Raw genomic sequence first — 27,916 nt, 5'->3', positions numbered from 1 at the left:
AGAGAATGGGAGTCACATCTGACCTGCTCACTGGAGTGCCCTGAGCAGTGCCTGTGGATACAAATTGGCAGCTGTAATGATTGTACAGCTTTTACAAGAGTGATTCTTATCCTTGATTCCCTTTACTTCTTTATTTCTATTTTTTAAAGTTATGTATTGTTTTATTTTACAAGTAACAAACTTATTGCTAAAATTGTTAAATAATTAAAAACTTTAAATTTCACCACCCACTATTTTTCACCGTGAATAATTTACTGAATAGCCTTCTGAACACATATGTAAATCTTTATTTCTTATTACAGAAACAGGATGATACAATTTTATAATCTATTATTTTCATTTAGCAATATATTGGGAATAAATTATAATAAATATACTTCTGGCACTTCCCTGGTGGCACAGAGGTTAAGAACCCGCCTGCCAATGCAGGGGACACGGGTTCAATCCCTGGTCAGGGAAGATCCCACATGCCATGGAGCAACTAAACCCATGTGCCACAACTACTGATCCTGTGCTCTAGAGCCCGTGAGCCACAACTACTGAGCCCATGCAGCACAACTACTGAAGCCCACATGCCCTAGAACCCACGCACCAGAACTGCAAAGCCCACGCTCTACAACTACTGAAGTCCGCACACCTAGAGCCCATGCTCCGCAACAAAGAGAAGCCATTGCAACGAGAAGCCTGCGCACCACAACAAAGAGTAGCCCCCACTCACCGCAACTAGAGAAAGCCTGTGCGCAGCAATGAAGACCCAACGCAGCCAAAAATAAAATGAATAAAATAAATAAATAAATAAATAAATGTACTTCTGTATTGCCATTCTTAGTGGCAACATGACATTCTTAAGTGACTATATTATATTCTATATTAACGATCTCTTAGTCCATTTTTTGCTACTACAGCTATGCTAAATACGAATCTTATTTCTTTCCAAACATTGAACAAGTTTTTACTGAAGGCTGAGGTTAACCGGAGAGAAAAATACTGAAGGTCTAAACCTGGATAGTAGAGTTGGTAACTCTCAGAGTCCACAGGGCCCCCCAAGGGCCTATAGGCCGTCTTTAACCTTAATCATAGTCAGCTGCCCCACTGTAGTTTCCTCATCCCCATCCATCTTTTGATTTATCTTGAGAATAGGCTCTGCCCCTTATTTTTTAGGAAAGCTTCATTACCCATGGTCCATCTTCACGTCCATTCTCCCTTTACCTCCATTCCCAGCCAGAAAATGTAATCCTAGCAGGGTAAGATTCAAGAAGAAAATGTGTATCTCTTAGGGTGACCTCCCTGTTTCAACCAGCTCTTTGGCTTCTGCCCAGCTCTTTAAGGCTTACGCTCCTAGGTGGTGAAAGGGAGTTTCCTGGTACCTCTCAAATTACCTTTTTATGTTTCTAGCCACTTTCATCTCTGCTCAGCCAAGATCCTGAGCCGATCTTGGATGGCACAGGCCCTGCCACAGTGACCCTGGACCACTTCTTCTGTTCTGCAAACCTGAGTCGTCTCCACAAATCTTTCTCTCTTTTCAGGTCCCACCTTACCTTTGGGTGGGCCCCACAGCAAGGTATTCATGTTGTTTCTAACTTTAGAGATGCCACGGGCCGTGTCTCCATTGAACACAGAGAAACAATTATTCAATTCAACACATCTTTATTGAATACCAGAGGCTGAGCAAGACTAAGTTGGAACAGAGGCACTGAATGAAGACATTGAGGGGATAAGAGACATCAAAGCATGGAAAACACACAGGTAAGCAGGTCTGAGAAAGGCAATACAACACACCACTGAACCTCTTAAGACTCCAAGCTACACCAGGGCAGGGAGTTTTTTTGTTCTGCTTTGTTTTGTTTTTATACTACTGTATCTCCAGTGCCCGAAATAGTGACTGGTACATAGTAGACATTTGGTGAATATTTGTTGGATGTATGAGTGAACAAGACATGACTCTTGACCTCAAGAAGCTTACATTCTAGTGAACAAGAAACAAAGACCATAGCTCCTACAGGGATGAACACAGTGGGAGCAAAGGTACCAAACGCAGTCTGGAGGTGGTTTAAGAAGGCTGGGGACTAAAGAATTTGGCCTTCCCAGTTTGCCACAGGCTGCAGTAAGGCTGGGATGGTGCGAAAACAAATATTTCTATCTCCTAGCCAAAGGGTTCTGCTCAAGAGACAAAACGTGTTGAACTGAAGCAAAGTTTTTATTCTCAGTCAGTTTCCTGCTAGGTGTAGCTATAACTTTAGTTTTTCTTCATGGTTGGGTATACCTTGAACATACCTATTTCCGTTTTATTGTCTATCGCTAGAGTCCAAATATAAATTTCTGTAAATAATTTTTAATATAAAATTAAATTTTTTTTATCACTGCTATAAGCATTGTGGTTTCTGATCAAGTATGAAAGTGAAGCAGAGAAGGAGAAGAGGAAAAATAGCAGTATAGGCCCTTAGAACAATAAAACCAGATGGGGGCAGGGGGTCCTGTGGGTTACTGAGTTACTAGGGGGCCCTAACTTCTAAAAAGTGCTCTAAATATTAAAGGGAACTTTTTTCATCAGAGAACAAACTAGAAGTTTAAAGTAACGCCGTCAAAGGCTTTCACCATATCATTCTACTCTAAATAAGTGAGGGAGAAAGTTGACGCTCAAGCCCAGTTGCTAGCTGTGCTTCCACTTTATTTTGTTATAAAATAATTTGTATTCTATCTTGAAAATCCCTTGGCTTAGGCCTAAAAAAGAAAATATATATATATTCTTTTAGGAAAGGAAATTATCTTCTAAAGGAAAGCAAATTATGCTGTTGAACATTACCTTACAGCTCCTTGTTCCCAAGTCAGCACAGAAAGGATTCTCTAGCAGAAATTTTCAACTACGAGAGTACCTCTGACTCTGAACATATTGTGAGTGCTCACAGATTCCTGCAGAAGCAATGCACAGATGGCGTATTATATTGAGATTCTTGAAGGGCACTCCGTGTGTTGAGGATACCAGTTTATGTACGTGAGTGACATCGCTTAATTTGCAAATAATAGAATGCCATTTGGGCTATTAAAGTTTTCATTATGGCGAATGCAGAGTGGTTTGTAAAGTTTTGGGTAAATACGTTTATCTCTGTTAATGGTATGGATGCTTTGCAAGGAAGACTTGCTGAATGTAAATTGAGGCTGACGGTGGTCATACATTATGTATAATATTGAAGAGCTGTGCCACAAAAGCCTGCATTTCCTGGGTAACAAAACATTTAATATGGAAACTACTTACATAATTTCCCAAGGCAACTCAAGAGGTTAAAACTGATGGATCATATGCTGAAATAGAACTGTCTAAAGAATTCATCCTGTTCTTTTTTCCAGTGGAAAGGCTAAATATTCATTTGTTTAATTCGTTAATGCTTTAGACTAGAATTATTCTCTAAACAGGGGTGGTGCTGTTTCATAAATTCATAAAATTTTTCTTACTATGCATGTAACATTCATTCCTCTCATTCTTTCAGTTCAAGTAGCAATGTTTCTAACGGAAAAATTTCCAACTAAATGTCTAACAAAATGATTTTGTGTTTCTCTTTTCACAATCTAAGTGAATCACACAGGAAGAGCAAATAAATCATTCTCTTTTGGGGTGAAAGCATTCATATTTGATAAGTGATTTGAAAGTCAAATGAGATTTTACATAAACATCTTACATTTTTTATGGACTTATTTTTATTGGTATTCTTTCTAGGAAAGATCATTACTAAAAGAAATATGCACTTATCAGAAATATGTATGACAAAGTACAGTTATAGATAATTTGTGTTAGAGAAAACAATCTTGCAAAGTGAACGTGAGACAGAACCTAGTGATAAAATTTCTAGGAGAGTAGTGTTAAAGACAAAAAAATAAAAATGTTTTGCTTTACGTGAGCATTGGACCACTACCTAGAAATACAATCCAGAAGATATAAAGAAGAAGGGGAAACAACAAATTACTCAGAGAGAAAAATATATATAACAAAATGTACTAGTAAGTCTCTGTTTTCAGAATGTCACCTATATCTTTTTGTTTTTGCGGTACGCGGGCCTCTCACTGTTGTGGCCTCTTCGGTTGCGGAGCACAGGCTCCGGATGCGCAGGCTCAGTGGCCATGGCTCACGGGCCCAGCTGCTCCGCGGCACGTGAGATCTTGCCGGACCGGGGCACGAACCCGTGTCCCCTGCATCGGCAGGCGGACTCTCAACCACTGCGCCACCAGGGAAGCCCGTCACCTATATCTTAATGTGGCCCCTCTGGAGGGCTGCCAAACCAGAGCTGGACTAGAAATGTGGTTATGGGATCTAAACTTTGTTTCCCATTCTTGCTCCACCACTGAAGTTCTTTTCTACTACATTTAAATAATCAACTGGTCATTAGTTCAGCATTTCGTATGTATGTAGAGGCCCTAGGCTCTAGTGAAATCTTATAAAACTGTTTATAACATATCACAGTAGAGAAAAAAGCAAACTGACAAACAACCTGCACCTCCCCCCGCCACATTTGGCTTTGCACCCTTCTGGCTAGAACTATATATAAAAGCAGTGAAACTCTATTTTAGTGTGACGGCTGCTGAGAACAGAGGTGATGCACAACCACCTTAGAGAATAACCAATGCCAGATTGGACTTTACAGCATTTTGTTGAGAGGTGTAGGATTTATATTCGGGGTATAATCTTGGCACATAGCAACGTATATTTATTGCGCGTCTACTCTGTGTCAGGTACTAAAACCCATCTCTGTGGAGGATGCACAAATGAATGGAACACAACTATGTCTTCAAGAGGGTTGCAATCCAACTAGGAGATATGAAACATTACAACCAGCTATAATAAAGGTATGTCTGGTGTGAAGCTTCTGTTGTCTGATATAGTCATAGCCAACTTCAAAGAAAAAGAGCTGAAAATTGTTACTTTAGATATACATGATGCATCCCAATGCTTTGAAAATTGGATTTGAGACCAACACCAAATTCCAGAAGCGGTCTGGGGCACAAGCTCTGCCCAAGACAGGAGTCCAAAATTGGTGAGTCCCTCACCAGCCAGCTTGATTAAGTTCACCTTCCAGAAGTTAATGTGGCTGAAGTTGAAGAAGTAGAGATAAATGGTCACTGTCATTGTGACAGCAGAAAGCTAGAATAAGGAGCAAGCAATGATGTGCTACTTGAGTTAGAATGGGGACAGCTAGCTGAGCTGATCGCTAGAGCTTCTTCTGAGCCTAGAGGGTCCAGAGCATTGCTATGCCCTGGGTTCAGCCTCTCCATTGATTTGAGTGTAGAGACTGTGGTTCTTTTTCTTACTTCCCTCCAGAGTTTTACAATGTATTCTTTTTTAAAAAATAAATTAATTTATTTTTGGCTGCCTTGGGTCTTCGTTGTTCTGCGTGGGCTTTCTCTAGTTGCGGTGAGCAGGGGCTACTCTTCGTTGCAGTGCACAGGCTTCTCATTGCAGTGGCTTCTCGTTGCGGAGCACGGGCTCAGTAGTTGTGGCTTGCAGGCTCAGTAATTGTGGCTCACAAGCTCTAGAATGCAGCCTCAGTAGTTGTGGCTCATGGGCTTAGTTGCTCCGTGGCATGTGGAATCTTCCCCGACCAGGGATCTAACCCGTGTCCCCTGCATCGGCAGGCAGATTCTTAACCACTGGGCCACCAGGGAAGTCCCTCACAATGTATTTCTATCAATTAGGGGATAACCTGGGTGTGGCTATTCCTTGCACACTGAAAAGACCCTCCTAACACCACAAAAACACGGGAGGGTCAAAGGGTTAAATGAAATACTTAGCAGTAGGATCATTCTTACCTTGTAGTTTGGGCACCAGCCACCTAGAAGTCCCCACAGATATTGAATAAAAGAAGTGGATACAGTATAATGAGAGTTGAGAAGAGTGGAAATTACTCCTTGCTAAGAGAATCAGAGACAAGCTTTTATGGAGTCAGTGTCATCTGAACAGAGCTTTGAAGTCAGAGGGTGCCTCATTGGGAATGAGGGAGGGACTGCTGCTCCAAACGTATTCTCTAAAAATGGGACTTTTAAATGGTTTTAAACTTATTATGTTGTCATGAAAGTTTTTAAGGGCAAGAAGAAAATACATTGGAGAGGACATTAGGAAAAGAGCAGTTAAAGGGTTGCACCATTTGAAGGTACAGTGGTCCCTCCGCATCTATGGGGATTGGTTCCAGGACCCCTGCAGATACCAAAATGCGAGGATGCTCAAGTCCCTTGTGTAAAAGGGCATAGGATTTGCATATAACCTACACATATCCTCCCATATACTTTAAATCACCCCTCGATTACTTATAATACCTAATACAATGTAAATGCTGTGCAAATACTTGCTGCATATGAGGCAAATTCAAGTTTTGCTTCTGAGAACTTTCCAAAATTTTTTTCTCAAATATTTTCAATCCGAGCTTAGTTGAAGCTGCAGGTGCAGAACCCATGGATATGGAAGGCCTGCTTTATTCACTGCCCCATAAACCCAAGGAAGAGTTCTTACACCTGGGTCTCTACTCCTCCCCCATTAGAACCGGTTTTCGCTCCTGTTTGAGGATTAGAGAGAATTCAGACATGAAAATAAGAATTCCAGTCAGCAGACAAATTCTTAGTGGCAGGAAAAGTAGGGAAGTAAGGAAGTTTAGCTTCTAATAAAGCACCTGAAGGAGGATACTAGTGGGAAATCAGGTTGGAAAAGTAGATTCAGATTTGAACTTTATTCTGTAGGTATCTGTGCTGTAGGCAATCATGATTTCTAAACGAGGGAGGGATGTCAGCATCGTGCTTCAAGTGGATTAATCTGAAAATAGCATAGGAAGTGGATTTAAAGAGGGAAAAAAAATCATAGCGTACGGGGGCAGGGCTGGGGCAAGTTAAGAACCCAGCACAAAAGCCCTGGTGAAAGGTAATGGGGATTATCATCAATGCAAAACTATATACTTTCCAGTGTTACAATTTACTATTTGTGTAAATGTCTTGCATTTATAGGCATCCTGATTATTTATTTATTCCAGCTCTTTATGGTAAGTCAGTACCACAGCAATACTACACATCTTTCTTTAATTTATAGAAATAAGATAAGATGCAAAATTCCATAACAGCTTGTTTCTTCCACAGCGCATAAGGAAAAATAAAAACCACTCCACACACTGTTTACTATTTCGGGTAGAGATGTTTCTGAACCTAACCAGTCCCAAATCCTTTTACAAAGTAATGGTTTTTTTCTCAGATGCTCTGAGAATTCTTAGGTTTGAAAGAAAACCAAAAGCAATCTCAACCTTTGGACGTTGAGTTTCATATGTTAATGTCTCAGTGCATAACATGACACCGTTTAGGATTTTACAGACTTACATTTCACCCTGTGAACTTACATGAATCACAGCAGCCTGCCCTTAACCATCTGAAAGCAAGCTCATGATGAATGGTTTTCAAGTGTTCTATTCAAGAAATATTTGAAAAAGAAGGCCCAACAGTATATTGATAATGGCATCAAAGCTTTTCTTTTCTTTCTCCTTTTTCTTTATTTTGCAGGATTTCTGCCTTTCCTTAGAAAAAGAACCAGACCGTTGATTCTCTATGTTTTGTCTCTGAGACAGAAACGATTGAAGATCATCACATTCATCATATACTCCCACGGGCACTAGCTGCAACTCCTACACAAGGAAGCACATGAGAATTCAAGTCAGCTTGAGAAGCATGTGCTAGGGATAACGCTGAACGTGAATTAAATTTTTTAAAGCCAACTCAAGAATGAAATATCTTAATATTAGTTACAAATGACTTGCGATATTCTCACAACTAAATCATCTCAACACCTTGCTTAGTTGACAGCTGCAGGCCTTGATGACGCCGTCACCAGTAAGCATTACTCAGTGTGATTAAAGCACACACAAAGCACACTCCCACACCATCCGGACGTGTGCACCTTCTCAGTCTTAACTAGACATAGACTCTTATATTTTTTTCATTTTTACCTCTGTTTTCTGAACTTCAATTTTTTCAAACTCTGTCAACAATTACATACACTTGTATGGAACTTGCGCTTTGATTATATACGTAAGTATATTTAATCACAACGAATTTTCACTTAGAAAATTAGATTGGTTATCAGTTCATTTTGATTTGTTTTCATGAAACTTATATCAGGCTAATAAGTAATCTAAACCACAAAGAGAAGAACAAGAAATATTCAACATATGTTCAAAGGTAGAGTACCTTCTCTCATCAAAATCATGAGGAGAATTTACACACCACTTACAATTTTATCTATTAAAGAATTCATTTGGGTAGTCCTACCATTAACTTTTAAAAAATGATACAAGCTGTACAACGTTCTGAAGCCAGGAGAAACAATTGAGTGGAGTGTCCATTAGTCCTCATTTGTTGATGTAATAGCTTGTTTCAGGATGGTTTTCTGGAAATACATATTTATTATATTTTAGTGTATTTTTGTGGTTGGTCCCATTCTTACCATTCTGACACACGTCAAAGTTCATTTGTTTTTTTACTCAACAGATATTTTTTGAGTGTCTACTCTGTGTTCTAGTGGTGGGAATTCAACAGTGAATAGAACAGACACAAATCCTAGCTCATGTATAGCTTAGTCTCTAGTTGGGGGAAGACAGATCATGAACAAATACGTAAGTGAGACATACTGTATGACAGATGGTGATAAGTTCTATGGAGAAAAGAAATGCAAATAAAGAAAAGAGACAGTTCTGAAGTGGAAGTTGCATTTTTAAATTGGGTGGTCAGGGACCTCACTGAGAAAGTGGTATTTCAGCAAAGACCTGAAGGAAATGAGGGAGTGAATCATGGGGTGATTTGAGGGAAGGAGCCTCCCAGGTAGCAGGAACAGCAAGTGCAAAAGCTCTGAGGTGAGCATCTGCTGATCTGTCCAGGGAACAAGAGGAGGCCAGTGTAGCAACAAAAGAGGAGGAAGACACACCATTAGGAAGGGAAGGCGGTCTCTCATGGGTCATTTTGAGGGTTCTGCTTTTGAATGAGACGGTAAGCTATTGGAGGTGTTCAACGGAGCAGTGACAAGATTTTGTTGTGACTGACAAACATCAGTGGATGGGATACAGTAAGAGTCTGAAGTCACTTAATTGATGACTTCTAGAAGGCCAAGGTACTTTATGGAGCTGGGCTAAGATTTAGTGTCTGAGAAGTTTCATAGTTTTGGTATTTTTTCAAAAAAATAAGAAAGGAAGGAAAGAAGGAAATAAAAAAAGTCAAGTATTGTTGAGACATAGACACTTCCATTATAACGACATTATCCATACTCCTGACAAACCTGGTAAATTAAAACAACCTGGGGAACATATAGTGCATTTATAGTCACAATAGGTAGATGATAAATTCTTTGTTTTTGTTTACAGCTTTCCTTCAAGCCAGGACAAGCCCTGCTACCCTGTTTGTCAGTTAAACTGTCTGCAAAATGCACAAAAATTATATTTGGAAACATTTCCTTGGTGACCTGGGAAGTTAAATTAATTAACATCTGTAAAGGGCTTCAAGATCCTGAAGAACACAAAACTGGCCTAAAAGCAAGTTTTCAATTATTGCAAGAAGTACATTATTTGAGGCCTCTGTTTTACCTTTGTATATTATCTTAGCGATAATTTCTCCCACGTACCATTATCAGTAGATGCCATCTAATATGGACTGTATTAGAGAGCCTGTTCTGAGAAGTAAAACAATAACTTTATAAAAGCTAACCATTGCATTGGTCTTTATTAAATTTGACCCTGTTTTACTAGCAAAAATTTAAGAAAGAGTTCTTTTGAACAGTAGTTCTCAAAGTGTGGCCCAGGTACCCCTGGAGGTTCCAGGACCTTTTTGGGTGTTCTGCAAGGTCAAACCTATATTCGTAACAATACCTAGATGTTGCTTTCTTTTCTCACTTTCATTTCTCTTATGAGTGTATAGTGGAGTTTGCTAGATGCTACCTGTCATGTCTAAACAGAGAATGCATGAGCAGATATGAGAATCTAGCTTCTTCTGTTAAGCCAGACATTTAAGAGATTTGCAAACACGTTAAAACAATGCTACTCTTCTCACTACTTTTAGAAACATAGTTATTTTCACTGGATATTTGACAAGGCAAATAATCTTCCACAGAGACTAGAAGAATTTAGCAAAAAAAAAAAAGTGACTTGCTTCTTTCAACTGAGGACATATGGATACTGAATTAAACACCTGGTCCCAAAGGGTTAATACCCCTAGACTCCAGAATGTTAAATTGATGTGTACAAGTAAAGCTCTGTTGAATGCATATTACCACAAATGGAACAGAAGAAACTTACAACTTATCTAATAACTGATTAAGGAGGAGAGACGGGAAGTAGGAAAATCAAGCTTATAATCAATAGGTCATCCAATGAGCACCTCCTTGGGGAATTAAAAGGAAGCAATTTTAAAATATACCTCTGATTTCTAATTTTCTTAAAAACAAAACAAGCATTCAATAAAGTCTTATTGCATTAGGTAGACAGAAATAAAAGCAAGAGACTTTAACTTGCAAAGACCTCACTTAGAGTGGATGATTAGTTCTTATATTTTCTTTAGAGCAACTTAGCAGCAAATCTTTATTAAGTGCCAACTATGCACTAAGCTCTCTCTGGGCGTTGAGGATTCAGTGGTCTCGGGCTCATGAAATTTATATTTCAGGGGAGGAACAGACAAGCAAACAAATGACCAAGATAATTTCAGATGTAAGTGCTAAGTAAAGGAATAAAACAGGCCACTGTGCTAAAGAGGGATTAGTTGGAGGGCAGAAGTAAGGGAACAGGGTGGGGAGTGCTGATCTGGACCCGGTGTGGGAGAATCTCTCGCTGAAGTGGTGGTGTTAAGCTGACACCTGAAAGACAGGCCGAGGCTCTCTGGCAGGAGAAGGCAGGAACCAGGCCCTGGGGAGGAAATGAGCTTGATACCTGTGGGAAAGGAAGAGATGGCTAGTGTAGTTGGAGCCTGCTGAGGAGAAGGGCCGTGCGTGGTGTGACCCAAAATAGGTAGAAACTACCTCATGAAACATTTGAAGGATTTTGAATTTTATTCTGAGTACAATAAAAAATCTTTGGAGAACTTGAGCTGGTCACATGATTCAATTTGCATTTTGAAAAGCATCAGTCTGGCTGCTCAACTATGGGACATGATTCCAGAGGAGAAAGAGTAGCAGCTGGGAGACCCATTAGCAGATGACTTGTCCCCCTGGATGGGGGACTTGGACTACAGGGGTCGCAGTGAGGAACAGAAGTGGACAGATATGGGACAGATGTGCTCTTTGTTTTAACGAGTATATAAAACTTGTCTGGCTTGTAGGAGGAGTTTAACAAATGGTAGTTCTTATGTCACCGCCCCATTCTTAAACACAAAGTTTGAAGAGATTCACCAATTTGATTCACCAAATCCAGCCAGTGCACCATTCCCACTCTCACTGGGTACTGTTATACCATCTCACTGGGTACTGGGTACTGTTATACCATCCACAAAACACCGTACCTGAGGTCTTTTTTCCTTCTAATCTTTTTTGTCTTTAGCTGCCATTGTAATCTTCCTCAAACATTGCTTTCTTCATGTTTACCTTGCTGATAACAGCGTTATACGTATTCATGTAGTTACTGAGTAATTGCAGCGAACTAGGCTTATATGAGTGGGTGGGGTCACACACCTAAGTTATGGTTCTTGCCTCTGGGATTTTATTTTATTTTTTTATTTATTTTCTTTTATAGATCTTTATTGGAGTATAATTACTTCACAATACTGTGTTAGTTTCTGTTGTACACCAAAGCGAATCAGCCATATGCATACACACGTCCCCAGCCTCTGGGATTTTAGAATTTCCGTGGGGTGATGATTAACCCATATGAAATAATAGAGACAGAGAGAGAGATGAAAAAGAGATGGCATCATTAAGAAAGCTTTCAAAAAGGAGGAAGGACTCGTTCTAGATCTTGAAAGAGAGAGAATTTTAGCAAAGAGAAGGGCAAAAAGGTACCTGGTGAAAAAAAGGAGCAAAGACATAATATCCTAGCTTTGTGGCACAGAGTGGAGATTTGCCTGAGGAGTGGAAGGCATCTGCTTTGGGAAAAGGTGGGGGACGAAATCGCAGGACAGGATGGTGCTGGACCACATGTGCTATATAAAGCTGGGAGCCAAAGATTTGGACTTGATGCAGTTATTAAAGATGTATCAGCAAGATTTAGTCTTAGTGAAGGCTTAGCTGGGGCCAGTGATCATTTCCCTCTCTAATTTTCTAAGGTAATTATCAGTCTTTAGGTATTCATTAGGAACTTAGCTAGTAACTCCTTGCACTTCTAAAATATGTAATCTGTATGAGTGCAGCCTCTATGCAGTAGGTGCAGAGTAAATGTTTGATGATGATGAAAGACATGTGTAAGGACGATTCACTTGGCAACAGCACCTGAACTGAAAAGAAGAAAGACAGGAGGTAGGGGAGTCCTAAGGAAGCCGTTCTAGAAACACAGGTGTGAAGGAAGGAATGTGGAAGAGGCAGATATGAGAAAACACTAGGAAGTATCACTACAAGGAACTTGCATGCAGAATGGGTTAAACATTAAGTTTTCAAATCTAAATGTTCTGAAGGATCATGAGAGTGATAAGTGAGATGGAAAAAATTGGGAGAGGGAATTCATTTGGGGAATAAGATGGGGAATTTTGGTTTGGACAGGTATTTGAGATGATGACTGGATATTCATTTAGAAATGATATGGGAAATTAGCTAGAGAAGATGAAGTAACTGTGTAGAGACAGGGCTGAAGTTTTGTTATAATTTCATTCACTACAAGAAATAGAGGCCCTACTATGTGCTAGAGGATGTAGAGTTAAATGGGGCAGGGACTTTGAGAAATTAACAACCTAGTGGAGAAAAAAGATATGTCCAAGAGGAACACAAAAGTCTAATGAAATAAGTGTCCAGAGGAGACTATGTGCTGGGTAAGTGAATTCAATAGCACCTCTTCAGCGGTACAAATTTCCCACCTGAGAAAACTGATGGAGGGTCCGTGAGAGCATCCCTAGGTGGTTCCTCCTGTTTAACTTTCCCTGCTCTGTGTCCTGCTGCTTGGCCACCATTGTCTGGATCCAGGATTGGCACCCAAACAAAGGCAACAGTCTCTAAGCAGACATAAAGAAGGCCAGCCACCAATCAGGTGGGCCCATCGGGAAAACTGTGTCCCATAAAGGCCCTCCCTATTGAATAATGAATGACATGCATTCAGATCCTCTCTCTTGGGATGTTTTAAAGGCAACTCACAGCGAGTGGTCACTAGAAGCAGAGGCAGCAGTAGAAGCGGAGACTGTACGAGAAAGAAGCAGGGGGGCGCTGATTCTCGGGAGAATGGCAAAGTTACTAGAGTATAGGCAACGGATGCTTGTTAATGAGGGGCTGACCAAGGCACTGGAGCCTGTTGTTGGATCACAGGAACTGCAGTGGATTCCCGGAATGGACAGGAGTTCTGGCTGATGATAGGATACAGTTTTCTAAAGTTTCCTAATTTCCTTTAAATAAACCCTCAGCATTTGCAGTGTTCTGAACATGTCCTGGCATTTTATATCTCATAAAAGCCCAATTAACACAAGGGTATTCCTGTTGTTTTGGCTTTGATTATATCACAGGGTATCCCGTGAAGAAGAGGGTAGTATGATCTTCATTAAGCAAGATCAAAAGGATGTGTGTGTGTGCATGTGTATACGTGGCTGCCTTCCCAGAAGAGTATAACAGTAGAGGGTAGAAACTTCAGTTACATCTTAGAGCAAGTCTGGAAGCCCCAAGTTTATATTTTTTGTTATTCCCTCTCTCTTTTCCCATTGCGATCACCGTGCCGGCCTGTGCACCTGTCCTTGAGGAGGGCAAAGAAAGGGAGAGCCAGAAAGGCTATTCAATGCAGCCACTGGGCTTGAGGAATAGAAATCCCCAAAGCTAGCAGAAAGTGCAGCTGCCAAGGAGAGAGGAATCTGAGTAACTAGATCAGAGTTTCTCAATGTCCAGACTGCCAACCCCCACCTTAGGATCACCTGGTTGGTTAAAAATGAAGATTTCCGGTTCACCTTAGACCAACTGAATGGAATATCTGGATCAGGGGCCTAGGAATTTGCATTTTTGTAAGTATGCCTGGTGATTCATGAAGTGCTTTCTCTTGAGACTCACTGCTCTAAGCCCTGGGTCAAGGAAAGAGTGTGGGGGAGAAGGATGCTTGCTCTGAGAGAGCGCTCAGGACCAAATGGTGGAAAGGCTTGTCATGCATGTGTATCCATTACTGTAGGTGAGAAAAGGAAGAAGAGAGAAAGCGTGTGAGGTGAGGCAGGGGTGTAGAGTGCACAGAACAGAGAGTGGGATACAGGTCTGTTTTGGCAATCCTGAACCCAGATGATAACTGAGACACGTGGACGGATTAGGTCTCTGCTAATGCCAGAATTTTCACACTCAGCATAAAAGTGCTATATAAAGCTTTTCCCTCTTCTATATTACAGTCCTTTTAAGATTTATGGAGCACCAACTACAGGGAGAACATTGTATTAGCAGCTGTCAGAGAAAACAAGAGCTTATCATGTACTTGAAGTTGGACAAAATAAATCTGTGATTTACATTGAAGAGTGACTACAAAGCAACGTACAAATAAGTGCAAATTCATTCACTTAACAAAAACTGTGTCCATTATGTGCAGACTTTTCTAGACTCCCTAGGGTGTGGTTTATCAGAAAGTGATGTGGGTGAGTTTAAAGGCAGATTTTGTAAGAAGGTGAACAGAGAGATTACAGAGACTTTAAGGCATTGCGTCTAAGGAAGGATTTAGATTCACACAGTTCCGAAGCAGGGTACATTACTTCACTCATTCAACATTCCATACATTTACTGAGTGCCTATTGTGTTTGTAGCAGTAAGTAAAACAGACAAAAATCCCTGCCCTTATGGAGCTTATATTCTGACGGGAAAGAGACAAGAAAACAAAATAAGTAAGTTATATGGTATATTAGAAGGTGATAAGTGCTCTGGAGAAAAATAGGAAGAGAGGGGGCTTCCCTGGTGGCGCAGTGGTTGAGAGTCCACCTGCCGTTGCAGGGGACACGTGTTCGTGCCCCGGTCCGGGAAGATCCCACATACCGCGGAGCGGCTGGGCCCGTGAGCCATGGCCGCTAAGCCTGTGTGTTCGGAGCCTGTGCTCTGCAATGGGAGAGGCCACAACAGTGAGAGGCCCGCGTACCCCCCAAAAAAAAAAAAAAAAAACCAGGAAGAGAGAGAGGATTTCGGAGGAGGGAGAGATGCAATATCAGATGATCTTTTGGGAAACTCATTAGAAGAAGACATTTGAACGACAATTTATAAGTAAGTGTCAAAGGAAGCTTTGTGGATATACAGTGTGTTCCATATACAGAAGCAGCACGTGCAAATTCCCTGCAGAAGCCTGCCTGCATTTTCAAGGAACAGCCAGGAACCAGCATGTAAGTCTGGAAGTGAGGAAGGTGGACTATTGGGTAAGAGCTCAGAGAGGAAAGGAGGCAGGGGTGTCAAACAATTTAAGCCCATGGAGAACCTGGAGAAGATGCATTCTTTTATATTCAGCAGGATGGGAGCCCCTCTGAGTGGGAAGCAGAGGAGCAAACGCGATCTGACATGAAGGATACTTCCTTTCAGCTGTGTGAACTTGGGCCCCATTTCTAATCTCTCTAAATTTGTTTCCTCTTGTGTAAACTAGAGAAAAGCATCGGACTTCATGAGGTTGTTGTGATGATTAAATAAGATGACATGTGCAAAACGTTTAGCATCTACCTGAACTAAAGCAGGTATATTCTTTTCCCTTCCCTGTTTTCCACCTCCTCTCTTCTGCCTCTTCCACCTGGTACCAAGGGCCAGAAGGGGGAGGCAGGACTCAGCCTTGCAGAGTACAGCCCACATAAGGGGTAGGAAGAAAAGGGGACAGTTGGTGTCAGGCCTAGGTTAACAGACTTACTAGTTGGGATTTAACATAGCTGTGTTATTCTTCCTGTTCTATGAGGCGGAGTAGAAGGACAGAACTGCAAGTAGAGACTCAGATGGGAGGTCCTATTAGGTATAGGCGCTGGTCTGCCAGGCCTCAATCTTTAGAAGAAAACTCCCCCACACCTTGCTAGGTAGTTTATTAACGCAGGCTCTGGGCATGCTAGCAGTTTTAATGGTTCCATTGTTTAATGTGTTAACTCCCTGAACGTTAAGTGATTAATCTGTCTTCTAATTAATGTTTGAATGATTCTCCTCAGGTCTCGACTATTAAGGGCACTTCTATTTAAAAATAGTCTGTCGCCTACTTGTGCTGTCAGGAGCAATAGGTACATTTGAGGTCGCCGTTTTGAGTGACCCTTGATGGCTTCGAAATATCCATAAAAACAACAACGAAAAACAACAGACCCCCTCGCCCTTAATTAGTGATGAAAGGCTTTGTCGCGTTTGTCTGGGCCTGGGGCTAGGTTCCCAGCCCCAGAGTGTGGAGAATGGTATTCACCAAGGCGTGCTCAGAAAGCCCCGGGTCGGGGAACTGGCGGCCAGGTCTCTCCGTAAATCACCCAAGTCGCCTCCCACTTTGGGTGACTGCATGTTTATTTACTTGCAGTAAATGATAGTAAATGAATGTGCCCAAGTGTAGGCCGACCCCAGGGGTGGCGGGATCTTCGCAGCTCCACCGTGTGGACCCGAGAGGGGCGCCGTGGGGTGCCTGTGGCGTCTCCTGGGTGCGCGGAGCGTAGCGTGCGACGTCCCGGGTCCGAACCTGCGACTATGAGCTGGGCGCTGCAGATGAAGCCTGGGGGCGGGTCCCGCGTGGGTCCGCCGCTGCCCCCTCCCGCCCACCCGCGCGCGCCGAGGCACCGCCCAGAACCGCCCCACCTTCGCCGGCCGTGCGCCCCCAGCCCTCCACCGCCCCGGCCGACTGCTTCCTCCGCCGGCCCGGCCCCCGCCCCTCCTCCGCCGACCTGGTCCGCCCCCTCCACGGCCGGGCCCGGCCCCCTCCCTCTCCCCGGCAGCGCTCGCAGGCTCGCTCTTCCCTCTTCCCACACCGCCCTCAGCCGCTCCCTCCCCGCACTCTAGTCTGGAGAGGAATCGAGCACCGAGCGCATCGATAGCACTGCCCTCTGCGGCCGCCCGGCCCCGAACTCATCGGTGCTCTCGGAGCTCGATTTCCCTAGGCGGCGGCCGCGGCGGCGGAGGCACAGCGGCGGCGGTGGCGGCGGCGGCGGCGGCAGCGGTGGCGGCGGCGGCTCGGCCAGTACTCCCGGCCCCCGCCATTTCGGACGGGGAGAGAGCGCGGCGCAGGCACTGAAGGCGGCGGCGGGGGCCAGAGGCTCGGCGGCTCCCAGGTGCGGGAGAGAGGTACGGAGCGGACCACTCCTCCTGGCCCCTACCGGGGTCCCGACCCTCCTCTCCGGCGCCGGGTGGGGCCGGCGACGAGTGAATGAATTGGGGGTCCCCGGAGGGGCGGGGAGGGGGCGCGGGCGCGGGGCCCGGGCGGGCGGACGGACGGGGTGGGGGGGATCTGCCGGGGTAGACACGGGGACGCGGCGACGCGGGGAATGAGGAATGGGCGGTGCGGGGCTGAGGAGGGTGAGGCTGGAGGCGGCCGCCGCTGGTGCTGCTTCCTGGACGGGGAACCCCTTCCTTCCTCCTCCCCGAGAGCCGCGGCTGGAGGCGGCCGGGGTGAAACTCGCGGGCCGGGCGGGCCGCCCCTCGGGGCGGTCGGGTGCGGTGGAGGTTACTCCCGCTGCGCTCCAGCCTCCCCTCCCCCTCGCCGTCCTTCCCTCTCCCTCTCTCTCCCTTCGCTCCCGCACCTCTTCCTCCCTTCCCAGCACCCGGCTGCCTCGGTTACTGCCTTCTGTGCTGCATCTCGCATCTCTAGGACGAGGGTATAAACTTCTCCCTCGAGCGCGGACTGGACGGCTTGTGGTCCTTTTTTCAGTGTGTAGGGGGATATATGAGTATAAGGGGAGGTCGCGTTTTGGAAGCGCAGAGGAAAGTGCTTAGAGACCACTGTTTGAGGTTATTGTGTTTGGAAAAAAATGCATCTGCAGCCGAGTTCCTGACTGCTCCCCTCCCCCATGTATGGGCTGTGACATTGCTGTGGCCACAAAGGAGGAGGTGGAGGTAGAGATGGTGGTGGAAGAACAGGTGGCCAACACCCTACAACATAAAGCCTGTACTTAGTGAAAAAGAAAAAGTTAATCCCAGAAGGTCTGTTTTGCTTTGTCAAGTTAAAACACACGCAGCAAACCCGCAGAGCAGAAGCAGGGCTTTTTCCTTGCTAGTTGAGTGTAGACAGCAATAGCTAGAATTGTATTTGAAGTTTAATTTGCCTGTTGTTGTCCTTTCCACCATCTCTTCTGTATTACCCTTATGCGTACATATTTGACCCCCATCCCAGGAGTTATTACCGTACTCCTAAACGGCTGTCACACATTTTTTTTTTTAACTGACCTACCAGAGGAGTTAATTGTAGCAATTTGCCAGCCAACTGCCTGAAATACTCTTAGGCATGTGCATGTTGTAGTTGAAGTCCTCAAGTAGCCTTCTTAAATCTTGATATCCACCAAAATAAGGGGTTAAGAACAGAAACGTATTTTCTAATTTTTTACACAATATACATGTTACATTTGTAATGGAAAAAATCATTCAAAAAGAAATCACAAAGGGAAAAAAGTCTGTTCATAATCATCTCAGAATCAACCTTGTGAGTGATGTCATTCTTAGGTGACTAAGGTCCAAAATGCTGACTCGGGCGTGTGATAGACTAGAGATGACAAATATGGTTGATAACAATACTGTTTACTTTAGACTGTATCCATCCACAGGCATTCTTGGTTTTAAGAGATAGTAGATGAAATGATAATTCATTTTGTTTTATGACAAAGTGAAAATTCTTTTCCTGAACAGACTGTCCTGTTCCCAGTTACACCGCTTGCTAGCTTTTGTAGCTTTGGGTGAGGGGGCTCCTTCTGGCCTATTGATCTTCTTTGGGAACCCAGTTCTCTCTAGTGGGTTTAAATGTTACTTGATTTTTGAAATCCAAGTCAAAGATTTTTTTCAGAAATAACCATTGTAAAGAAGTAGACCAGAAGGTGTGTGTCTTTCAGAATTCACACATGTATGTACAACTAAGCTCTAATCCAGTATTTGTCCACAGTCTCTCTTAGACTAGCAAACTTACTGGTCATGAGGATCTGGACCCCTTTACACTCTTAAAAGTTATTGAAGATCCCAATTTGGAGTGTGTCAATATTTAGCACAATAGAAATTAAAATTGAGAATTAAAAAAATATTAATTCATTGAAAAAAGAAATAATAAGCCCATTACTTGGTAACGGAAGTAGAATTTTTAATGAAAAGTAACTTTTCCAAAACAAACACAAAAATTTTGAGAAGAGTGGCATTGTTTTGCACTTTTGCAAATCTCTAATTATATGGTTTAGTAGACAGCTGGATCCTCACATCTGTTTCTGTATTCAATCTATTATCACACATCTGGAAAATTCTACTGTACACTTGTGAGCGAATAAGAGTGGAAAGGGTAAATCACATCATAGCATTATCGTGAAACCAGTTTTTGACCTCTTGGGCCCTCTCCCAAAGTCTTAGGAACCCTAATGGGTTCCTGGAACACATTTTGAGAGCTACTGTTCTGGGCTATCCAAATTTTATTGGAGGGGTGGGCTGGGCAGGGAACTAGAGGATACATTTTGGTGAGATTATCCTCACCTATCCCATTTGCTGTGGTCAATATTAGGAATGAAAAGGGGGAGCAAACAGGATGTGATACATGTTTGTGGTGGCCCTAGACAAGGCTAGGTGCCGCAGAGCAGGCCAGGGAGGAACTGTGATACGACAGTTGTCTGGCCTGTCTGCTCTCTGTGAGTAGGTTCAGGAATAGCGTGAAGAGGTAGTTAGTATGTTGTCACTTGGAAAAACATATTACTTTTTGGGGGGTAGGGTGGTGAGGTGCCTATTGGGATAATTCTTGGTCTTCAGTAAATAGGATGCTGCATGTATATAGTGTTTATATACAATATCTGTACATTCATTAATTTTGAGCTACTTACCCTGTAATAAATTATTGTTCATTGACTGCCATTCTTTCTTCAGTTCACTACTTACTTGTAGTAATATCATGTAGTTATTGAGGGAAAGGAGATTAAAGTAAATAAATTCATTTTCATTTCAGAAAGTTTGAAACAGCTGACTAAAAAATTATTTTCTGTCTTGGCTCCGTTAACCTTACAAGTTGTCGATATTTATTGCTACTGTTGGGAGATGATGTATGAGAAGCAGAGAATAAAAGTCATGTGGATTACTGAGAAATACATCTTTTAAAAATTCTCTCATTAAAAGTGTGCTTGTCTTTAAATATTATATAATTATATTTTTCTTGTGCAAAGTGCTCTTTTTCAGCACTGATATAGCATTATAGATTGTGATTGATGATCACATCATCTGTACTGAATAGTTAGTTAAAAATTCTCGAAGTTCTCTTAGTTTTTACACTGTTATTTTCCCCAGCAGATAATGTACACATTAAAATGTTACCAGGTATCGTCCTTATCTGCTTTGGCATCTCAGTTTTTATTTTCCCAGTGTACTGTCCAGCTTTATTTGACAGTCCTCCCCCAACCCCCATCTGATTCTTGCTAACTGTCCAGGAGAACTACTATGATGATGCTTTTTAAAAGTTTTCTGTAGCTGTTGGCCCCAACAGAGGCACTCTGGCATATCCACTGTAACTCTTAGGGGCCCGAGTCGATGAGGAATACTGTGGCGATAGCTGTCAGCAAGTTTTGTGGGGGTGTGTCCTCAGGGTATAGAGCAGTGTGCTTGACACTTGTGCTGAGTGAAGTCATGGCCTGCTCCTTCGAGAGCCATTACCTGCTGCCGAAGAGCAGACGGGCTCTTGAGATGGAGCCACCTGAATCCAAGGTAAAAGAACTATGTACTCCGAATGAGTTTTTCTCAAATGCTGATGGAGGAGTTTGTCAACGAAGTACAATTCATTACCAATACACATCTGTAGTCATCCGGAGTTTTGTCATTGAATTTTGTGAGGTATTTTGAAATAATGTTCCATATAAAGGTGAACTTGTGTTAAGAGGTATTGATAGAGTGTTTGGGTTATATTAACCTCACGTGTGGCACACGTTCTAATTGAGTCACATTTCCATTTTTGTCATAAGGCCTGCTGAAAATGACTGAATATAAACTTGTGGTAGTTGGAGCTGGTGGCGTAGGCAAGAGTGCCTTGACGATACAGCTAATTCAGAATCACTTTGTGGATGAATATGATCCTACGATAGAGGTAAATCTTGTTTTCATATGCATATTGATTTGTGCAGGCCCATCCTTTGGGTACAAAAAAAGGTTTTTCTGATCATTTTCTGTGACTACTCATCACAAGGTAGTTATACTGATAATACTTTTATTAAGTTATCTAAAATGTACTTGGATTTCAAGGCATTACTCTGATATATGAGACACAAGCCTGTTTTCTCTCAGGACAATAATACTATCTGTGACGTTCACTCCGTGTTAGTGTATGTGCATTTTGATTGGAAGTGTATTTCAGAGTTTTCTCACAGGGTGAAAATGTGAATTTACATCTTATCTGTAAGATGAGACATATCTAACAGTCTTTTTTTTTTTAAATGTGCTTATTTTTATGGGGTTTTGGTATTTTTTTTGGTATTTTGATGTCACATATAGAGTTGATTTATACTGGTGAAGTGTAATCATTTGATGATTGAATTAAAAACACTGAATTAGTAGTATTTTCATGTTTTCTCTTCACATTGAAGTAGTGGAGAACCTACAACTACCTGATGCATTTTAGAAAGCTCATTCTTTGCGTTTATGTATATGTATATCAGGTGATACGTAAGAATACCATCACCAATCCTTACCTTTGCTGTACAGCCCTTTTTCAGTTTATTCAAGACAATGTTAGAATTGTTTTTTATTACAAATTGATTAATGAATAATTTTCAGACTTTTTCAGTTTCATAAAAATGTACCAAAGGAATGGCCAACAGCAAAATGATAGAATAAAGGCCTAGCAGAGACCTTGAGAGGTCACGTAGTATGTTTCCCACTGCCTTCTGGCAGCACTATACTCAGATGATCTCAAGCAGATAAGGATTTATTTAATCCCAAAGACCTGCAGGAGGGAATGGCACACAACTGTCCTTGTTAACTAATTTCCAGAATGTAATTATTAGCATATTTCATGCATAATCTGAATCTTCCTGTGAAGTTTAACATAATATCAGCTCATCTTTGAAATAGATTTATGTTATTAGATTATTTCTTAGACTTCTTTACTCCAGGGTAAGCGATCCTAATCCCTTAGCTTTTTTCTAGATCTGATATACCAGTTTTTTTAATCAGCTCTGAAAAATTTCCCATAACTTTCTCTGAGTCCCAAGCTGTAGGGTCTAGAATAGGTCAAAAATGCCCTGTTAAGGTATTGTGCTGTGTAATGTCTTAAAAAAACACCTTGACTGCACTTAGGTAGGTTCTGAGGGCATTGTTGGCCTTGGGAAGATGTTTATGCAGTGTAGAACTTTGAGGATTGACAAGGAAATGTTCATAAGGAAATGTCAAATATTTCTGGTACTGGAGGGAAAAAAATGAAGAAATAACCCTTATTTACAAAGATCTGATTTAAACATAGAAGCAGCTTTCATTTGGCTTCCAAGTTTAATAATTTGCATTAGTAAAAGGGAAGAATCTAACTGAAGTGGACCACCTATGTAATAGTCTCTCTGTATTTCCTCTTGGCAAGTCAATTCAATGCTAATGGTTTTGTTTATTTTTTACTTTGAGGAGGATTAAATAGTTCACCTATTTCTGAAGCCAAGGTTACTCGTCATACTCCACCATTTAAATTGGAAGTAAAAGGACATTTTAACAGAATTTAAGTTAAGCATGGCAGTTTTCCTGGGATTCTGGAATATGATTTTGATTTTAGCAGAAGTGCCCTCCATCTTTTCTGAAAATGTGAAGAATTCCATTACACACTGTTTCCTATCAGAGGTCAAGAATGATGTGTAAGAATGTGATTAAAAAAAAAAGGTTAGGAAACCTTTTGGTCAACATTGTTAAAGTGCAATATAAATTTTAAAGAAATAAAGCTAAAAGTCAATCCTTTATTTTGGGGGAAGGTAAAAAAAAGTTTATAAACTCAGACCCATTAACTCTGATTATGATTTCTGCCAAACCAGAAACTTGACCCAGGGAAGCATTGATTACCTGTGAACTTTGAAACTGACATTCCGTCACTAGTGTAGCCACCTGGGAAATGGTTATCAGAGATTGTCTCTTATCTCCCAAGTTACAGTGAGTCTCTGAGGGAACTGACACATTGAATTCTTGGTGTAGTTCAACTAGAAGAAAAGCAAGAGAATTTAGTAGTTTATTTTCATAAGTGGTTAAACAAAAATACTGACATGGCATTTTTGTAAAAAGTTGAAGGGTAGTGGGTATCACTACTGCTGTTAAGTTTCTGGTAGGTGAACAGTGTAGGTCAGAGAAAATAAGAGGTCATAGACTTTGCACATTTGGAGTTCTCATCAGTTTTTCTGCATTAAACAAATGGACAGAAGTTTAGGAAAAAATTTTAATTAACTAATACCATATTTTCTAGTGGTTTAGAATTTTCAGAGATTTATATTGGGTCGACCAAAAAGTTCGTTCGAGTTTTTCATGTTATGGAAAAACCCGAGTGAACTTTTTGGCCAACCCAAAACTGTGAGCCAGGTAAGGAAGGTGGTCATCGTTTCTTTCATTTTATCAATAAAAATGGTCTCTGAGAGGTTGTAACTTGCATAAGGATACTTAAGCTAGCAAGTGGTGGAATTTTAAGTTTTCTGAGACCAAGTTAAGTGGAATTTCCACTGCACCCTTGTATAGCTTTTTAAAAATGAAAAATTAGCCTTCAAGCTAAAAATATTTAGTGTTGGAGGCTGATTCAGATTATTAATATATCAAAATTTGAACTTAGCCTACTATCTAATGGCATCTTAATAGCAGAGATATGATATAGAATTAGGTATGACACGTAGATGGAGCGTGTTTATATTTGCACATGATGATCACCTTTACTTCTGTTCTGAAAAGATTTTACCTTTATCTTTTATGAAGCCCACTGAAGAGTTCCAAGAGAGAACGAAATACCTTGTTAGTGGTGCAGGATTATTAAAAACTCAGTCCCCAAACACAATCCCAGGCTAGAAATAGTATATGTTTTTATAGTTTGGAGATCATGTTATTATAAAAACATGTTCTCTGAAATGTGTTTTCTAAGGTAAAATTTGGTGGAAACAGAAAAATGGGAGTAGAGATCAGAACTGTCAGTTGGTCAGTTAGCAAATATCTAACAAGTATCTACTGGATACAATATAAAAATAGACATAGAAAGAAGTATTTTTTCCCAGTCTCCAATTCATTGACATCTGTATGCTTCTGTTAATGTGACATTTCTAATTCAGTCCAAGTATTATGCCCTTCTTTGATGAAACAGTTTTCTAGTCAGTAAGAAAGAATGGAGTCATAATTGGATTGACTTGTTCCATCTTTAGTGCTCTGAGCCGTGGAGTGTTTATTCACCAAGATGTATCAGTTTCTCTTTTAAAAATTTTTTCCTTGTTAATTATGGAATTGCTGATTAAGGTATTTAAATTATAGAGAGAAAATTTGTAATACGAAACCAGTATTGAAGAGTGGTGTAAGAAAAGCTCTGTTTAATATTGTAAGCTGTTATTTTTCTGTTTCTTTAGTTTTGTTTTTTAACATATGTATCAGTAGTTATTAACAAGGAATAGGTGGTGACTTTGCCCCTCGGGACATTTGGCTAAATCTGGAGATGTTTTTGGCTGTCACAGCTTGAAGAGGGGGCTGCTACTGGCCTCTGTAGTGGGCAGAGGCTGGGGTTCTGTTACTCCTCCTGCAGTGCACAGGAGGGCCCCCCAGCAAATAATCACGTGGTCCACAATGTCAGCAGTGCTGAGGTTGAGACCCCAATACTATGCGTTACATATAGCTTTAAACGTCCTATAAATTGTGAGGCTCAAGTCCCTGAATATCGTTTATGTTAGATTTTTAAACATAATATAGATTTAAACCTTACATTTTCTAAACTAACAATGTGTTACATTAGCTTACACTAGTGTTCTGTTAAAACATTCTGTTTTTAAAACAAGGTACAACACAGCAATTTTGTACATCCATTTCTCTTCAAGACTGTGGCCACTCTTCTCCCCCCTTTCAAGTGAGTGCCCTCTACTGGTCAACTTATTCGCTTTTATAATAAAAAATGAAATCCTAAGTTTGGATATTTTTTCTTTTTAAACTGGGTATAATCAATTTATAACTGTATAAATTTTATTTAAAAGACTTATTTTGTATAACTAATGTTTTAACAATCTAAAGTGTCAAAAAAATCTAAAGTAACAGTTTTACTTTGCCAATGTTATTAAGATTACTGTGTGGACCAGTTAGGCCTAACTAATTAAATATATGGGTGAATATTTTTGACTAAGAAAGGAAATGTGGCAATGTAGGAGAAAATAGGGTGGTGCCCTTGTTAGCACTGCTTGAGGTCACTTTGTCTGAGGGAATGAGAAGGGGCACTGTGGCTCTGTGAATTTCTTTTCAGGTACGCAGGAGGTACCTTACAGAGATCAGAACTTAGTGATGTTTTACATGGGGTGTTAGGAAGGGCCTATTCGAAAGTGGCAAATTGTGAAAGTTCACATTTTGTAAATTTTTATAGGACTGTAGAATAGTTGAGAACGCCTGATTTTTAGAATAAACTAACACAAAATTCAGGCACTGTATTTAGGTCAATTTAAGAATAAGTATTTACTTAATAATAACTATTTATTGAGCCCTGAATGTTGAAAATTATTGGACACATTTTATTCTAACTTGGGTTTTTATAAATACAAAGCTTTAAAAACATGCAAATGAAAGTTGGCAATGGAAATAAATTAAAAGAAAAGAAAACTTTATCCTTTATCGTTTGGCGTCTCTTAAGAGTCTGGTTTAAGCAATGCAACTAATTTCTTAATTCCGTAAATGTTATTAGTGCCTACTCTGTACCATGCAGCCTTCCTACGGTCTAGAGATACACTGAGGAGCAAAAGGAACTGCATCACTGCCTTCATGGAGGTTACTAGTCTTAGATGTATTTGGAGAGCAGTGTTTCTAGACAGTGATCCTAATTATATATAACTTAATTTCGAGGCTTTATGCTTTAGGAGGGCGATAGATTTCTTATATCTCTTAACTATATTGTCTCATAGTGCCTAGGTTTATGGAACAGTTATATTATTGTGACCTTAATGTAATAAAATTAGAAATGGGTAGTAAAAACAAAATATTTGAGAGGATTAAGTAGGGCTATATTGCTTACCTTAGGTAATTTTTGAACTTTCTATTTTGAAAATTTCAAGCCTATGGAAAAGTAGTGAAAAATAGTACAGTGAATACCTCTTAACCTTTAAACTAGACATAGTTACTTTATGTGTGTGTGCCTGTGTATGTACACACACATACTTGAATACATATTATTTATTTTTGCTGCACTTTTTTAGAATAAGTTGCTCATGTTAGGACCCTTTACCTCTAAACACAGGGGTCTGGCCAAATACAGCCTGTGTCTGTTTCTGTTAAGTTTTATTGGGGCACAGCTGTGCTTGAGTGTTCACATGTTGTCTATGGCTGCTTTTGCACTACAGTGGCAGAGCTGACTGGCTGCAACAGAGACCAAGTACCGTCTGTCCTTTACGGAACAAGTTTGCTGACCCTCTTCTAACAATAAGAATAATTCATTGTATAACTACAACGCAGTGACAAAATTTAGGAAATTCAACATTGATACAATGTTTTATCTAACACATAGTCCATGTTCAAATTTTATCAGTTCCCAGAATGTGCTCTCAGCAATTCTTTTTTTTTTTTTTTTTTCCTGATCCCAGGATCAAAAATCATGTGTCGTGTCTCAAAATCTAGAACAGTTTCTCAGCTTTTCTTAGTCATTCGTGATAGTGGCACTTTTTGAAGAATTCAGGCCAGTTGTTTTGTAGAATCTCCTTTAGTTTTGTCTGATTGTTTCCTCCTGGTCAGATTTGGATTAAACATTTTTGGTAGAAATACTATGTAAGTGATGTTATACCCTCCTTGGTGTATCACATCAGGAGGCACAAGATGCTGGCTTGTCCCATTATTGATGATGTTATGTTAACATTGGTTATTTGGTTAAGGTCATATCTATCAGTTGTCTCTCTGTAAAGGTATCTTTAGTTCTTTTATAATTAATGTGTACTCTGTGGGGAGATACTTTGAGACTATAAATATCCTGTTCTCCAACATATTTGCACCCAGTGGGATGTAGTAGCCACTGATAATTCTAACCAGAACAAACTACCACCATAGTGACTGCAAAGTGGTAGGTAATCTAACTCTGTCATTATTTCTACATTTATTATTTGACATCTACCATAAGTAAGGTTTCTCTCTTTTCTCTTCTCTCTCCTTATTTATTTGGTTTGTCTTATTTGTATCCGTACAGACTCATGGATTCGTTTTTCATCTGATGTGTTAAAGTCTATTCTTGTCATTATTGATTTTGGTGCTCAAATATATTTTTGATTTGGCCAGTGGAATCCCTTTCAAGCTGGCCTCTGTATCTTTTGACACATCCCCGTCAGTTTTTGAGCTCTTTCTTACTTTCTGGCACAGTGTATTCCAGGTTCCCTTTGTTCTTTCCCTGTCCCTACCCTGGATTCAGCCATTTGTCCAGAGAGCCCTAATTCCTTTTACTAGGGAATGATATTTAGAAATTAAGTCCTGGATGTTAGGTGGTGTCGCTACTGGAGTGTCACTGCTTCTAGACCCTTT

At 41.0% G+C, this 27,916-nt stretch overlaps 1 protein-coding gene across 2 annotated transcripts in view; it reads left to right on the top strand.

Moving 5' to 3' along the window:
- Positions 1–21,195: 21,195 nt before the first annotated feature.
- KRAS (KRAS proto-oncogene, GTPase) overlaps positions 21,196–27,916 on the top strand; it is a gene marked incomplete at both ends in the record, with an annotated part of 34,713 nt that continues 27,992 nt past the window's right edge. The window contains one exon of one of the 2 annotated variants that reach the window (XM_082665773.1): positions 21,196–21,317. In XM_082665773.1, coding sequence (XP_082521899.1) covers positions 21,207–21,317 — 111 coding nt within the window. The remainder of the gene's footprint in view (positions 21,318–27,916) is intronic. The other variant, XM_082665774.1, reaches the window with a different exon arrangement.

The sequence above is a fragment of the Grampus griseus genome (assembly GCF_964374135.1).
Source record: "Grampus griseus genome assembly, chromosome: 11".
NCBI lineage: Eukaryota > Metazoa > Chordata > Mammalia > Artiodactyla > Delphinidae > Grampus > Grampus griseus.
The sequence above is the reverse complement of the archived record's forward strand: the minus strand, read 5'-3'. Positions and strand labels throughout refer to the sequence as shown.